This window comes from Lithobates pipiens, unplaced genomic scaffold (assembly GCF_037356315.1).
Source record: "Lithobates pipiens isolate NorthernLeopardFrog02 unplaced genomic scaffold, aLitPip1_a1.2 Scaffold_8, whole genome shotgun sequence".
NCBI lineage: Eukaryota > Metazoa > Chordata > Amphibia > Anura > Ranidae > Lithobates > Lithobates pipiens.
Genome location: NW_027507903.1, coordinates 66,016,149 through 66,031,989, shown reverse-complemented (window position 1 = coordinate 66,031,989; position 15,841 = coordinate 66,016,149). Strand labels below are relative to the sequence as shown.

The window sequence follows — 15,841 nt, the reverse complement described above, 5'->3', positions numbered from 1 at the left end:
CTTGCCTGACATTTGGAGATTATCTTTCGCTGGGTGTAGCCCACTTGTAACACAAATATGCTGAGGCAGGACGGCTGCTTCCCATTTACGGCTACATAATTTATGGAGAGCCATAACATCTGTGCAGGATATACAGTGAAAAACGATGACACTGTGTAATATAGTAAATGATGAATAATGATTTGTTGTCATTAGTGGTGATTTTCTGCTTATGTTCTAACACTTTAATGTCACAGCATTGAAGTTTGGCCAACATTTGTACAGGTGCCAGAAATTTTACTACAGGTCTGAAAGTGACTTTATGGCAGCAGGTGCATAAGTTATAGTTATCAGATTCCCCAGCTCTAGCAGGAGCAACCTGCAGTCTTATTGCCTTTATACTACAAGTCCCAGCAAGGTCTGTGTGCTGTACTGACAAATGTACCTGACCATCAAAAGAGGCACAGGTTGCCCACTGAAGATCAGCCTATCGCTATTTCACTTTGGTAATACATTTTTGTTTAATAGCATAGTCCAAAAGGAAGAATGTGTAGTAACTCACTGCAACAAAATGTCAGTCTGTATCTTGTTCTTGTAGCTACACCAATCCAATGTGATTTCATGACTGCTTTGGGGCACTGAACATTCCTACTAGAATCACTAAATAAGAGCTATTAGCTCCCTACTTGCACACCGATACAGAAAATGCATCCACTATATAATAATGCATAGCTTAAGTTAAGTGATAATAGGACAAATTTACAACTACTATTTGCCCACTTGACATAAAACATAATTGTTAAAATAAACGTTTCTAGGATGCAGGCCCCTTGCTGCATCAAAACATACATTGATGTCTTCTTCAGCATCCTCAGTGTCCTTAAAGTGGTGTTGCCACCAAAAAAAATAAATTGTTTAAAATTCTTAAAAAAATAAATAAATAATTGGGAAAAAAATTTTTTACTCACCTCTAAATGCCTGTTGCTAGGGGGTCCCTCGTAGTCTGAATTCTTCATTGCCCAGGCTGGTGACATCACTTCCCCTCGCGCCGCACAGTCATCTGGGACCTGTCACGTGTCCCAAATGACTGTGCGGTGTATCACTGCACCCTGCACCGCTCTCGCATGCCGGGTGAAGCCACAGCCGGTTGCCCACAGTAAGAATGACGGCGCCGCGAGTGGGGAACGAGGGGGGGCTTTGTTTCCCCCGCATCGCTGGACCCTGGGACAGGTAAGTGTCCGATTATTAACCACTACAATACAGGGCACTTTCGCCCCCTTCCTTCCCAGCCCACTTTTCAGCTTTCATCGCTCTCGCACTTTCAATGACAATTGCGCGGTCATGCTACACTGTACCCAAATGAAATTTTTATCATTTTGTTCGCACAAATAGAGCTTTATTTTGGTGGTATTTATTCACGACTTTGTTTTTTATTTTTTGCGATATAAGCGCAAAAAAGCAGAAATTTGGAAAAAAAACAATATTTTCTTTTTTCTATTTTAAAAGAAATCCAATAAAATCAAATTTTGTCATAAATTTAAGCCAAAATGTATTCTGCTACATGTTTTTGGTAAAAAAAATTCCGTTAAGTGTATAATAATTGGTTTGTGTGATCACGGACATGTGTACGCAAATGATCATGTACAGATGTGTGCAGGTGATCACGTACATATGTGTGCAGATAATCATTGGAACATGTGATTTTAGTGGGACATATGTGGGGGACGTGTGTTTTTTTATTTGGGGACATGTCTTTTTATTATTTGGGGACATGTGTGTTTTGGGGACATGTGTGTTTATACTGTGTGGTGATTTGTGTTTACACTAGACTGGTGATCAGTTAGTAAAAAGCTGTAAAAACAGCTCATACTCACTGATCACCAGCCGGCTGCAGCGATCTGCTCTCCTCTCCTCAGCGATGACTTCTGTGTGAGGAGAGGAGAGCCGATTGCCTAGCAACTGGCTGTTTGTTTACATCACGTGACGGCCGTGATTGGACACGGCCGTCATGGGATCAGGAGGGCCAATCACAGAGCCCTCCTGCCGATCTGAGATGCGCCGAGTCCGCGCAACCCCCCTCCTTCTGAAGGACGTTCCTGAACGTCCTATCAGAAGTAGAGAGCTCCCACCCGGCCGTATATGTACATTGGCCGGGTGGGAAGTGGTTAAAAGTCAGCAGCTGCAGTATTTGTAGCTGCTGACTTTAAATTTTTTTTTTTAGGCACCCCAATTTAATACAAGACACTATAAGGCCTCATGTACGCTGGACACTTTTGGACGTTTTTACAGCTGCTGTTTTTGGCTTCAGACATTTTTTTCTACAGTCAATAAACTCTCCAGCATGTAATTCTGTGTGTCCATGCACACATAGGCTGTTATCAACTGTTTTTGGCTGGAGTTCTTTTTGGCTGTAAAAAAACGTCAAAAAACAACGATAATTGTCGATAAACGCTCAAAAATGCGGCTCACCACCAAAAACTCTGGAAAACGCTAAAGAGCGATATTGCAAAAATGTTAAAAAAGCATTGAAAAGCTCACTGCAAAGCTACTGCCATTTTTATAATGTTATTATAATGTCCAGTGTGCATGAGGCCTAATACTTAAGCTTCCACACATCCTGGTAGTGTCAAGTGCTCTCCCTTCCTTTCAGCATCCAATGGCTTACCCTTACAACACACTTTTTTGCTACAGGTAAGCCTATAATAAGGCTTACCTGTAGCTACCCTGGATATCCCCTAAACCTGCACGGTTTATGAGATATCCCCTGTATTTGCATGTGCCTACATCATCGGCGCATGCGCACTGAAGCAAACTTAAGCAATGGCATGTACGTGCCGTTGCTTCAGTTAGACTGTGCTGTTAACGGCGGCTCCCGTGCGGGAGCGATGTTGCTGGCCAGCCGGGGTGGTGAATGAGGGCCGCTGAAGGGGCTTTGATCTAAGGTAAGTAATACATAATGAGCTAATATGCTATGCTGTGCCTTTCTCTTGCAGGTATTTTGGGTTTACAACCACATTAAAGCGGAACCAAAGTAAAACAAAAATGCTAGGAGGTAGAGTTTTTTTTGGTAGAGAAGACTACATGTCTCTTCTGGCAAAAATTTCCTTATACTCCTTAAAATACACACTACTCATATAATAAAATCACACTGCCCATATTATGTCTACTCACTGCTTCTTACTACGCATAGTATACGAGCATGCTAGTTATACTACACATGTAACCCAGGAACTTTCAGAAATACATATGCACTGTGACAAACTACATGTGCAATAACCACATTCACATACAGTAAGGGCCAGGACAGAAAGGAGCAGTTTTATTATCAAGACACTGACACTGATGTAATGAACGGTGGGGGAGGGGCGCAGTTTTGCATTTTCACTCTCGGCACTGGAGGACCAGCAATGGAGATAAGTATCGGGATAACAGAATTCCAGGGCACATGAGCAGGAGTTCCATCATCAGAGGCCACCAAATGGCTGAACAAAAGAAATGATAATAATAGCAGGAATGCGGAACTGTCAGTACTGGAGAACAGAAAACTAAGGGTGGATATTACCTTTAAAGTAAAACTGAACTCAAAAAGTGTTAAATATGCCTAAGCAGTACTCAAAAAAAAATTCTTTCGTGGGGAATTGCTCCTGAAAAATAGTACTGAATATCCTGATATATGAGGATGTCTAGGCACTTCTGTACTAAAGCCCCTAGCTGTATATCTGCAGTGTGACATCTAAGGCATTGCTGCCTTTGATTTATGTCTAGTACACACGGACCAAATGTCAAGGACATTGGCCAGTTCAATAAAAAATGTCCGACATTCGTTCCGTGTGCATGTCAGCGGGTCCGTCAGAAGCTAGCCGCTTGGCCAGCTTCTGTCAGATGAGTATGCTGGAAAACCAGCAGCCAACTGGCTCCCGATCAGCGCTCTGTGCCAATAGTGGAGAGCTCTGATCAGAGTGTTCTGGCAGAGGGGCCGCCCCCCTGTCAGAACACAACAGCTCAGTGAGGGAGCTCGCTGTACTAACATTGGATCATTAGTACAGTGGTTCCAACCATAGCTGTCAGTTTTTTTTTTTTTTTTAACTATCAGTGTGCACCTGGCTTAGTCTCAGGAAATTTTGAGTAGCATTTGGTGATGTCAGTTCTGTACTGCTTACTGTTCTTGTTGGACGCTCTGAGATGGAAAGCAAAAGCCTCCTTCTATCGAAATGGCTGCCTGCACACAAAGACACACCAAAGGGGAAAAAATCAGCTTCGGGAGACCACAGGCAAAACTTGGGACTAGTCCTTTATCCCCTGCCTTCCTTTTTTGGGTACAGCTTCCAGAGTTTGGTTCCTCATTAAAGCCATTTTCAGCAGTGTAATAATAAATTAAAGCCAAAAAAAAGGAGACAGTCACTTACGAACAATACATTGGTTCCCTCCGGGTAACGTTTTCCATCCAGGACAGCAGTAGGCATTGTAACGGGATCCACATACATTTGGTCTAAAAAACATAGAGTAAGCATTGTATTAGACCAAACTGTTAAACTGTATTATTGTGTCAAGTACATAAACAGATGTTCATTGCACAGTATATCATTGGAAAATTGAATAAGCACTTTATTTAATCTACTATCATTACTCAAGAAGAAAAATCAGGTAGCTCAGTGGAGTAAAGTATCAGTTTTCTTAGGTTTATGTAACTGTCACAGATTATTTGGGTGGTGAAAGACAAGAGAGATGGATGCTGGGCCTCAGTTTAGAAAATAAAAACCCTGATGAGGTATTAACGGTCACCGTGGCCCAAATTCTGTCCAGCTCAGCAGTATTTTAATGAGTCCAGAATGCTCTCACTCAGTTATAACTTAATGAGTTGGATGCAACCCAGGCACAACAAAGTCCGCTAAAATCTACAGAGAAATGGTCATTTTGGGGACCTTTAACGCCTTCTATGCTTTGCAGATAACAAACCCTATGAATTGCATTTCTTGTATTCTTGAGTTCTGAAAAAATAAGCAACCTTCTTATAGCATAATGGACCACAGAAAAAAAAAAACATAATATAGTTATCACAAAAAAAAAAAATTGATAAATTCAGTAGACATTTTGCTTTATAAAGTGAACTGGGATAGTGGGAATACAAATAATAAGTCAAATATCTAACAAAATCTTTTACAGCATTTTTCCAGGGACCACTTTGCAACTTTCCTGAAGCAGCAGAAACAGAAATGAGCTTGATTAAAGATATATTCACATATCTGCCGACAATATAACCACTTTATAAATGAATGCTACTACTACTACTACTACTATAACAAAAACTACTCTAATCTAAAACTATGATGACTTATTGCTTTTAAAATAATTTACTGTGTTAAAATAATTCAGTTTAACCTGTATTTGATTGGGTGTGTGCAGCCCAATTGTAATCACCCTGAAGGTTACCTATGTGAAGTTAACCAGCAGTTGCTAACAATTAACAAAAAAACTAGAAAGTATTATTCAGTTCAGAAACTCCAGGATGTTAGCAAACCAACAACACCCCCTACCTTCAACTAACTGTTGATATGAAAAACTATCCAGATGCCCATTTTACTTACCTAAATCCGTGGTCAAATGACAAATCCTTCTCTCTTCTTCTGTTTACAGAGGTCCTTCCTTGGTTGCCAATTGCTGCCTGCATGATGTGTACATCTCCCATTGGTAGAGGCAACACTTCCCTAGGTCCTCTCTCACAGGATCCAGAGGCAGGAGAACTCGCAGGGGCAGTGAGGGGACCAGTGTCCAAGAAGATAACAAGCACGGAAAAAAAGCCTTGTCCCTGGGGCAGGAAATGAGCGTGGCTCATAAAGGGAGCTGTGACTTTGATCCATTACACTTAGGTGTTTGGAATCTCGAAGTAAAGCTGGGTATACACTAGTAGAATTTCGCTCAACATTTTTCATTGTCAGACTGTTGTAAGAATGTTTTTCTGTTTTTCTAATCATTAGTGGGCCGGAATCAACTTTTTTTTTCAACCACAGTGACGAGAACATTCCAAAGAGCAGGATGGAAAATATTTCTCGAATGTATGAATTGCTAAAAATGTATGTGGATTTCATTCAGTAAAGTCCATTCATTCCAATACCAAATCTTAAAAGCAAATACAACTACCTTCAAACAAAATTTGAATGTACTAATACATTTCTGTATGATTTTTCTTAAGAATTTTTGTAAAATTTTCACTTGAAATTTTACTAGTGTATACCTTGCTTTAGATAACTGATGCATAATACACTGAACTGTGATATCACTGAGTAGTAATGATGTCACTTGTAAAGCTATAGACTGAAATAACTAACATATTTATCTAGCACTAATTCACTTTAATTCCGATGTACTCCGTGCCAAAATGCTGCCAAAGATGTACTTAAAACTGTGCCTCCGTTACTAAGTACTTCTAGACGTTTATGATTGAATCCTGTGAGTGGCATTCACATAGTGAGTTCTGGAATGCAAAATATAATGAGCCTTGCAATCAAACTTGGTCACGAAACAGCCACTCCCCCTAATATGACACTTCACGTAGCCTAAGATAATGGCCAGATCCAAGAGTTTTATGGGTGACATTATTAGTCAGAATTGCTTAGCAGATCATTTAGCACTTATGCATCTTTAGAGAGCAGTTAAATACTTAACAGACACTTAAATACAGTTTTCTTTGGGAAATTTGTTGTTTTTTATAAACTTTATAAAGCACCATAACTATTTTTCTTGGGCAGCCCTTGCGCACATTACATATTCTTTAACTGAGCAAACATCTATATAAAATCAATTTATTACATTTGATTATTTAAAATGTGAATGTTAATCATTTGTAAAATGTTGCTTGCAATTCCATAAATTTCTTTAGAGATTATCCATCTGTTGGATAAGCAGCCAATTTTTTTTTTTTAAGTAATTTTTTATATTTATCTGGAGAATAGGCCTGAGCGTGACTGTTGCCAAGTGCGTTGAAGACTCTTGGGCCCCATGTGGGGAAGCTTTGAGGAGTCTCCCCAAAGTACTAATTGCAACAGTTATATGGGGGAAACTCCCCATAACAGGTTATCTGAGGACAATCTAGCAATGGGTGCAGCACAAAACTGTATTTTAACCACTAATGTAGGACAATTCAGCTGTAAATCATTATCTTTACAGTATGACAGATTGAATGCAAATAGAAGAAAGTTTGACGCCTGCTGCCTTGAAAAACCTCTGTAAAGGCTTTAACAGCAAAAATCAACACAGACACAGTGACTTTAATTGTACTCATCAGAATGGTTCTCATTTTGTTACTTTTTTATTCGTTTTTTAATTTATTTTTATTTTTATTTATTAAATATATTGATAAAAATCTTCTTGTGCTATACTTTACACTGGTGGGAGGACCATTTTATCGAAATTGTCATGTAGCAACAGTGGCGGTACACCTCAGTATAACATCAATGCTGCATTCGGGTTCACTCAGGCGACACACCCTACTAGATAAATGTATAATTTTCACGAAGACCTTTTTCTTTTGCACTACTCTACTACTATAATCCATATTTTACTGGCATTTTTATGCTGCCCTTCATCTTTTGCATCTGGCCACCCCACTACTTTAATCCTTGTTTAACTGGTATCTTTTAAATGGTCATGAGTCATTGGTCAATGGAATGATTCCAGCAGCAAGCTTTCTCTGAGCCCACTGCAGCTCTACCAACACACCTAACCAGTAAGGAATGTGCTCTTGCTGTTCTGGCCAGAAACAAAGTGAACAACTGTAATAGTCTGCGTTTTTAGAAAACATAGACTAAGGAGAATGATAAAAAACTGGAAAAAGGTTAGAACCTTTGTTGCAGCTTTACTTTTATTTGGGTCCTCCCTGAGGAGGTTTCCACCACTTCCTGTTCTGGTAAACGATGCAGAAGCCATTGGCATTTACAGGCATACTGGCATATACAGCCATTCACTTGTATGGCCAGCTGTATGCCTCACCTGTGGCTCCCTGGAAAAGTGTGGCAATTTATGCACTAGAAGACTTTTAAGCATGTAATCATCTGTGTGCTTGAGGCCTTAAATGTTAGTTACCTCTGACAGAGTGAGATCCTGTCACTGTGAAAATGGAGGAGAATATGACCCAGGATTTGCATTAAGCGTTAATGCAAGGTTCTGGACTATCGCTTAGAGAGAATTGAGTTTTTGGTTTTCTCTGGATTCTGTAGTTCTGGATCAGAACTGTCAATCCTTTGTCTGGATTTTACCAAGTGCCTGCAGTACACAGGTGAGCAGGGTCATTATATACTCAAGCTGAAGGATAGCTCAGAGCTCCCAGTTTGGAAACAGCTCCCAGTTTAGAGACAGCACCCAGTGTGGGAGAAAGGAGGTCTCTCCAGGGATCAGAGGTGCCCCAGCCAGGAGTCAAGAGACTGGGGGTCTCACCCAGGGGTCGGAGGTGCCGCAGCCAGCAGCCAGGAGATAGTGGGATCTTTGAGTCAGGTGGACTCCTATCAGGGTGTCAGGAGAACGCCTATCCAGAAGCCAGGATTGGGCCGTGCAGCAGGGCGCTGTGACTAAAGGCTAAGAGGGCCAAGTGAACCAGTAAAGCTGAACAGCACAGTCAGAGACTGGTAAAAAAAAAACAGCGGTGCTGTCAACAAGGTAGCCAGGTGGCTCATTTCATTTGTTCATACTGATGTGGAAGAATCCCTGCATGGGCAACTGATGTCTATGTGAACTCCATTTTATTCAATAAAAGTGGGCTGCCATGCCCTTAAATACAGTCTGGATTGGCTAAACTCATTGAAAAGCACCTACCACATAATCTTCCCAATATCACATTACCATTTCTTTGTAAATCTCAGTTTAGGCTTTAACAATATTATGCTACCATAAACCAATTAATGAGCTGCATAAACAAACATCAAAGGACAGATATACACTTTATTGTCAAACATATTGGGACACCTGCCTTTACACTTACATGAACTTTAAAGCAATGGCAGTCTTAGTCCATAGGGTTCAATATTGAGTTGCCCCACCCTTTGCAGCTATAACTTCTTTAACTCTACTGGGAAGGCTGTCCATAAGGTTTAGGAGTGTGTGTAAGGGAATGTTTGACCATTCTTCCAGAAGCGCATTTGTGAGGTTAGGCACTGATGTTGGACGAGGAGGCCCGGCTTGCAGTCTCTGCTCTAACTCATCCAAATAGTGTATGTGCAGGTATGTAAAGGCTCATACAAAATAAATATCACAGCTATATTTTGATCATATTCCTTCCACTGTTTGCTGCTAGGCATTCACATTATTTTACACCCCATATGTTATCGAACTTATAAAACAAACAATATTTAAAGTGGAACTCCAGCTTATGCCTAACTAGCTCTAAAAGTGTTCCCTCCCCTTCCTCACACCTATGCTAACTAGTCTGTGTATGAAAAATGCATATACCTCCGTATTATTAGGTCACTCTGGTCACATGATTTGGCTCTGGCTTCAGGGGATAGGAGGGCGCTCTGACAACAGACGGACCATTGAAGCCTATGGGTGATTCCAGGCTTTACTTGGCGGCTTCAGATACGCTCCCTCCTCTCCCCCGCAGCAGCCGCTGGCTGACACAGGGGAAATCATGTGACTGGACCATAGTAGCCTGGACATAGGTACGTATATACATCGTTCTTACACAGGTTAGTTAGCATAGATACTAGATAGGGGAAAGTTTTAGGACTAGTTAGGTGTAAGCTGGAATTCCACTTAGAGGAAAAAATTGGTGGTTTACAATATAAAAACTACAGAAGAGAATGCCTGTATTTGTTACAGAGCAGTTGAAGCAGGACAACTACAACATAGGAGCAACAATGATGGTTTTAGGACTTTTTTACATTTAATTAATTAAAATATTATATACAATATTTCACATTTGTATGCACTTTGCACTGCATTAGTTCACTCTTCATTCCATGACCTGATCCTCCTCCGCATTTTACTTTTTTCCCACTGTTACACAACAGTACAGCAAAAAGGAGAAGGCTTCAACCACTATTTGTCTTCTGGACTGCATGGAATTCTGAGCTGGCATGAGCAGCGGGACCAGTCAGGAACAGTTAATGGCATTAGCATTAGTATTTTACTTTAGGCAGTGAACTATACATATCACCGTTACATTTTTAAGGCTATCTGGAGGCTTTACAATGCTGTCCTGGATTTGCAGTGATTATATCATAAGGCTTGGAGCGGATGGGGAGTTTTCGTTTTAAAGTAAAAACTGGAGCATGTGGATATATGCAGCTTGCTCTGAGAGATCTTGTATTGTCAGATCTGATTTTCAGCTCTGCAAAAAGATCCCATCTACATTATCTTAAAACTTCTTCAGGAGTATATGAACTATATAAATTATTTCCAAAAAAATTTGCACTTAAACCAATGTTATTCAGTGGCCTTCAAATAACCAACCATTGATAATTAGCTTGTCAAAGTAGTTAAAGCAATAGCCACAATAACAGGTAGTCCCTGGGTTACAAACAAGATTGTTTATGTAGGTTTCTTCTTAACCACTTAAGGACCGCCGCATGCCAATGTACGTCATCACAATGGCATGTACAGGGACAAGCACGTACATGTACGTGCTTGCCTTCCAGCGGGTGGGGGTTCCGATCGGACCCCCTCCCGCTGGATGCGGCGGTCTGTTTTGCTTCAGGAGCGATCCGGGATGAGGGGATGACCATTGGTTTCTGGCCATCCCCTCTCGATCGCTCCTGGCGAATGAGAAGCTTCCTCCCGCTGTGTATAGTAAACACAGGCAGGGAGGAAGTGATGTCATTCTCCTCGGGGCGGTCTTTTTGACCGGACTACGAGGAGAAGACTGAAAGTAAGTGTGCACCAACACTACACTGACATGTAGGCACACATAGGCACACAACCCCCCCCCCCCCCGATCACCCCCTTTTGCCAGTGTCACTAAGCGATCATTTTTCTGATCGCTGCATTAGTGTGGCTAGTGTTGCTAGGTAGCTAGTTATTTTTTTAGGTTCACCGCCAGGTTTTTATAGCGCTAGGTACCCCGATATACTACCCAATAATGGTTTTAACCCCCTGATTGCCCCTAGTTAACCCTTTCACCCCCTTTTGCCAGTGTCACTAAGCGATCATTTTTCTGATCGCTGCATTAGTGTCACTAGTGTCGCTAGGTAGCTAGTTATTTGTTTAGGTTCGCCGCCAGGTTTTTATAGCGCTAGGTACCCCCATATACTACCCAATAATGGTTTTAACCCCCTGATTGCTCCTAGTTAACCCTTTCACCAGCGATCACCGTATAAGTGTCACTGGTGACGCTGGTTAGCCAGTTAGTTATTTAGGTTCCCCATCAGGTTTTTATATAGCGTCAGGGACCACCATATACTACCTAATAAAAATTTGAACCCCCTGATTGCCCCTAGTTAACCCTTTCACCAGTGATCACCGTATAAGTGTTACGGTTAGTTAGTTTGCTTTTTATAGCATCAGGGCACCCACCATTTATTACCCAATAAAGGTTTAACCCCCTGATCCCCGGCGGGTGATATCAATTAGGTTTTAGGGTCAGGGTCTGCGTCGCCCCAGGCAGCGCTAGGTTAGTGTCAGTACCGCTAACACCCACGCGCAAAGCATAAACCTCCCGTAGTGGTATAGAATCTGAACAGATCAATATCTGATCTGATCAGATCTATACTAGCATCCCCAGCAGTGTAGGGTTCCAAAAAAACGCATTGTTAGCAGGATCAGCCCAGATACCTGCTAGCACCTGCGTTTTGCCCCTCCGCCCAGCCCACCCAAGTGCAGTATCGATCGATCACTGTCACTTACAATACACTAAACACATAACTACAGCGATCGCAGAGTCGGGCCTGATCCCTGCGATCGCTAACAGTTTTTTTGGTAGTGTTTTATATTTAAATCCGGAAGGCAGTGCTTGGTTTTCGGGGTCCCGTACGTGGCTAGGCTCCCAAAAAGTCCCCCACATGTGGTATCCCCGTACTCGGGAGAAGCAGCAGAATTTATTTTGGGGTGTAATTTGACTTATGCCCAAAGCATGTGTGAGCAATATATCATTTAGTGACAACCTTGTGCAAAAAAAATAAAAAATTTTAATATTCCTGCAACTTGTGGCAAAATATAAAATATTTCATGGACTCAACATGCCTCTCAGTAAATAGCTTGGGGTGTCTACTTTCCAAAATGGGGTCATTTGGGGGGGTTTTTGTGCTATTTTGGCATTTTATGGCCTTCGAAACTGTGATAGGTAGTGAGGAGTGAAATAAAAAATTTGCACTCTTAGAAATCCTGAAGGCAGTGATTGGTTTTCGGGGTGCCGTACGCAGCTAGACTCCCAAAAAGTTCCACATATAACTATGACATGTGTGAGCAATATATAATTTAGTGACAACTTTTTGTAAACTTTTTTTTTTGTGTCATTATTCAATCACTTGGGACAAAAAAAAAATATTCAATGGGCTCAACATGCCCCTCAGCAATTTCCTTGGGGTGTCTACTTTCCAAAATGGGGTCATTTGGGGGGGGGGGGGTTTGTACTGCCCTGCCATTTTAGCACCTCAAGAAATGAGATAGGCAGTCATAAATTAAAAGCTGTGTAAATTACAGAAAATGTACTCTAGTTTGTAGACGCTATAACTTTTGCGCAAACCAATAAATATACGCTTATTGACATTTTTTTTACTAAAGACATGTGGCTGAATACATTTTGTCCTAAATGTATGAGTAAAATTTAGTTCATTCGATTTTTCTTATAACAAAAAGTAGAAAATATATTTTTTTCTCAAAATTTTCGGACTTTTTCCATTTATATCGCAAAAAATAAAAATCGCAGAGGCAATCAAATACCATCAAAAGAAAGCTCTATTTGTGGGAAGAAAAGGACGCAAATTTCGTTTGGGTACAACATTGCATGACCGCGCAATTACTAGTTAAAGCAGTGCAGTGCGAAATTGTAAAAAGACCTCTGGTCCTTTGGCTGAGAATTGGTCCGGGGTTAAAGTGGTTAAAGGATATGTAAAGGTTCATTAAAAAAAAAACAAAAAAAAAAAACATGTCATACTTACCTCCTCTGTGCAGTTGGTTTTGCACAGAGTGGCCTCAATCCTCCTCTTCTGAGGTCCCTCAGTGGCGCTCCTGGCTCCTTATCTTCTTCTGCGTTCACTGAGACAGACAGCAGGACTTGGCCCCGCCCCTCGGCTCCTGTGTCATTGGATTTGATTGACAGCAGCGGCTGAACTGCTATCAATCTATCCAATCAGGACCCAGGACACCGGCTGGAGCTGGTGTGCTTGTTCCTGTCGCTGGAAAGACTGAGTTCAGGTAAGTAAGAGGGGGGCTCTGGAGGGCTGCTGCATCGCAGGAGATTTTTCACCTTAATGCATAGAATGCATTAAGGTGAAAAACATCAAGGGTTTACAACCCCTTTAGGTTGATTTTGAAGTTGAATGTAAGTTGGAACAGCTACAGTTTTTAAGTGTAATTTCAGGCAAAAAAAAAATTTTTTTTTCGTTTTTCTGATAGCATAGGGAACATTAACACCCCTGTAATGTTTGTTTTGCTGGGTAGATTTCCTCTCACTTCCTGTTGACTCCCTCCGTTTGTAAATATGAGTCGTTTGTAAGTCGGACTCGGGGACTGCCTGTACTTATGTAAAGCAATTGTACAAAGAAATAAACTAATTCCAAGCAAATTACATGACTGTAGCTATGACCTGCAATCAATTCAATTGAACCTTTCTTCCGTTTAGTGCAGTCACAACAATAATTACCAGTTGGTTGTCCAGTGTTACTATACACTATTCATCATAAAATAAATCCAATAAAATAAACCTCCAGTAATAAATATAAACTGCAACCCGGGACTGGATGAATAGTCTAGATAATTCAAATGAAATAAATTTACGCAACATTAAAAAATCCACCACAATAGCGCCGGGAACAAACAAAAATGAGCTCCAAAAAGTTGAAATAGAACAGTGTTGAATTTTTTAGTTTCAGCAGTAAGACAGAGATCCATGTCCCCACAATTCATAAAGCCCCAGCAATCAGCTATTGTTCAGTTCTCTCAAAAGATATATCTAAGGCCGCGTACACACGGCGGACTGTTCGCCCAACTTTGTCCGCTGAACAGTGTTTCAGCGGACAGTCCGCTCGTGTGTGGGCTTCAGCGGACAGTTTCAGCGGACAGTCTGACGAACAAAGTTTTTCGGAATTTCCGTAAGACAGTCCGCTGAAACTTGGTTTCAGCGGACAGTCCGCTCGTGTGTAGGCTTGTTCGACAAACTAAGTTTCGCGCATGCTCAGAAAGGATTTACACGGCGAAGGTTGCATTGCAGTGTATTGGACGTCGTATTTCTCGTCCCGTCGTACGTGCCGTTCACGTCATCGCGCACGCTTTTAGCGGACTGTTCGTTCATCGTGTGTGGTCAAGTCCGTTCATGCAAATTTTGAGCGGACTGTTTGTCGGATTGTTTGACGAACTAAGTTGGACGAACAGTCCGCCCGTGTGTACGCGGCCTAAGACTACTGGAGAGTTCAGAGATATTCAGTGTCTTTAAGATGGTATTGTTCTGACCTTAAAAATCCCCTGAGGGCAACAGGGTTCCTAGGCCAGAGTGAAATCTCCAGTTACCTTGAAATTGTCTACTTGGGGTAACCAGAACAGTTTTTTTGCCAAAGGTCCAGGCTGGATGACTACCACAAGCCCCATTTGATAGCATCCATGTTGCCCTAAAAGCCATTCTGATTTTTTCTTTTCATTTCTAATGTGTGCTAGAATTCTAACCGGTTGGCATATACAATACAATATCCTTTCAGATACCTCTAATACTTACATAAAATTAAGAACATTTTATTTCCAAAATTCCGGTTCTCTCTACCATTTATGTGATAAATTTAAAACTACAATGTCTATGTTAAGCAGAACTAAACCATCTTCTACTATATGAATAAATGGGCCCCCTAGTGGGGAGGAAAGGTCAGCTTAATTTCACAGCAGGAATTGCATTGACAAGGACTCCTGCAGTAGTAGGAAACCACAATGAATGCAATGGGAGTCTGCACAATGAATAGGTCAAGTCACAGTTTATTAAATGAGAACTCACACTAGTCTGGCAGTAAATTGAGCAAGTGCCGTTTGACAATAAATATAGGGCAAGAATGCAAAGACACCATATGGAAAAAAATCATTCTGTCTATTTGAAATACAAAAATAAATCTACACGCACATGTCTGTGCAATAATATATATATCTGTGTATGCTTATGTGTGTGTGTTTAAGCAAACAAAGTAGAAGAGGAACCAACAAATTACTGTTAAGTATAGTGACCTCATAAGTCTGAAATATTCATGGTAACATTATTTCTCATATCACATAAATACCAAGCAATGTTGCTAGCTTTTTTATTCCACATTCTAGTGGCAAAACTTTTTTGGGTAGACATTGGGGCCACATTTTAATGGTAAGACCACAAAGGGAAAACTGTAAACTCCAGTAATGAATACGGTAAATTGTGGAAAAGCCAAAACATCTGTCTTGTTCTTCTTAACATGAAAAGAAGAGGAGGTTCTACAAAAAAGGATTAACTCCAGAAAAAATCCTAAGAGCATGAGGGACACTGGGGACTATTGCGGTATCAGGAAATGGTAGGCAAGAAATCTTAAAATTGATTACATTTTATTAGAAAATAAAGAAAAAGAAAAAAAGACATATACATACAAACAATAGCCATAAAGACATATTGATAATGGTCAGTCTATATAAAACCAATAGTGTTGTGCAATAGTAGCTAGAAACCCCACAAAAGTTTTTTTTTACATTAGTGTATAGTAGACGTATAGCTCGA

At 40.8% G+C, this 15,841-nt stretch overlaps 1 protein-coding gene across 1 annotated transcript in view; it reads right to left on the bottom strand.

Annotated features, from left to right (window-relative positions):
* The window catches only part of FBN1 (fibrillin 1), a 353,319-nt gene that overhangs the window by 300,458 nt on the left and 37,020 nt on the right, over positions 1-15,841 (bottom strand). Inside the window, exon 2 of the mRNA XM_077471569.1 lies at positions 4,386-4,468. Within this exon, the coding sequence (XP_077327695.1) occupies positions 4,386-4,468 (83 nt within the window). The remainder of the gene's footprint in view (positions 1-4,385; positions 4,469-15,841) is intronic.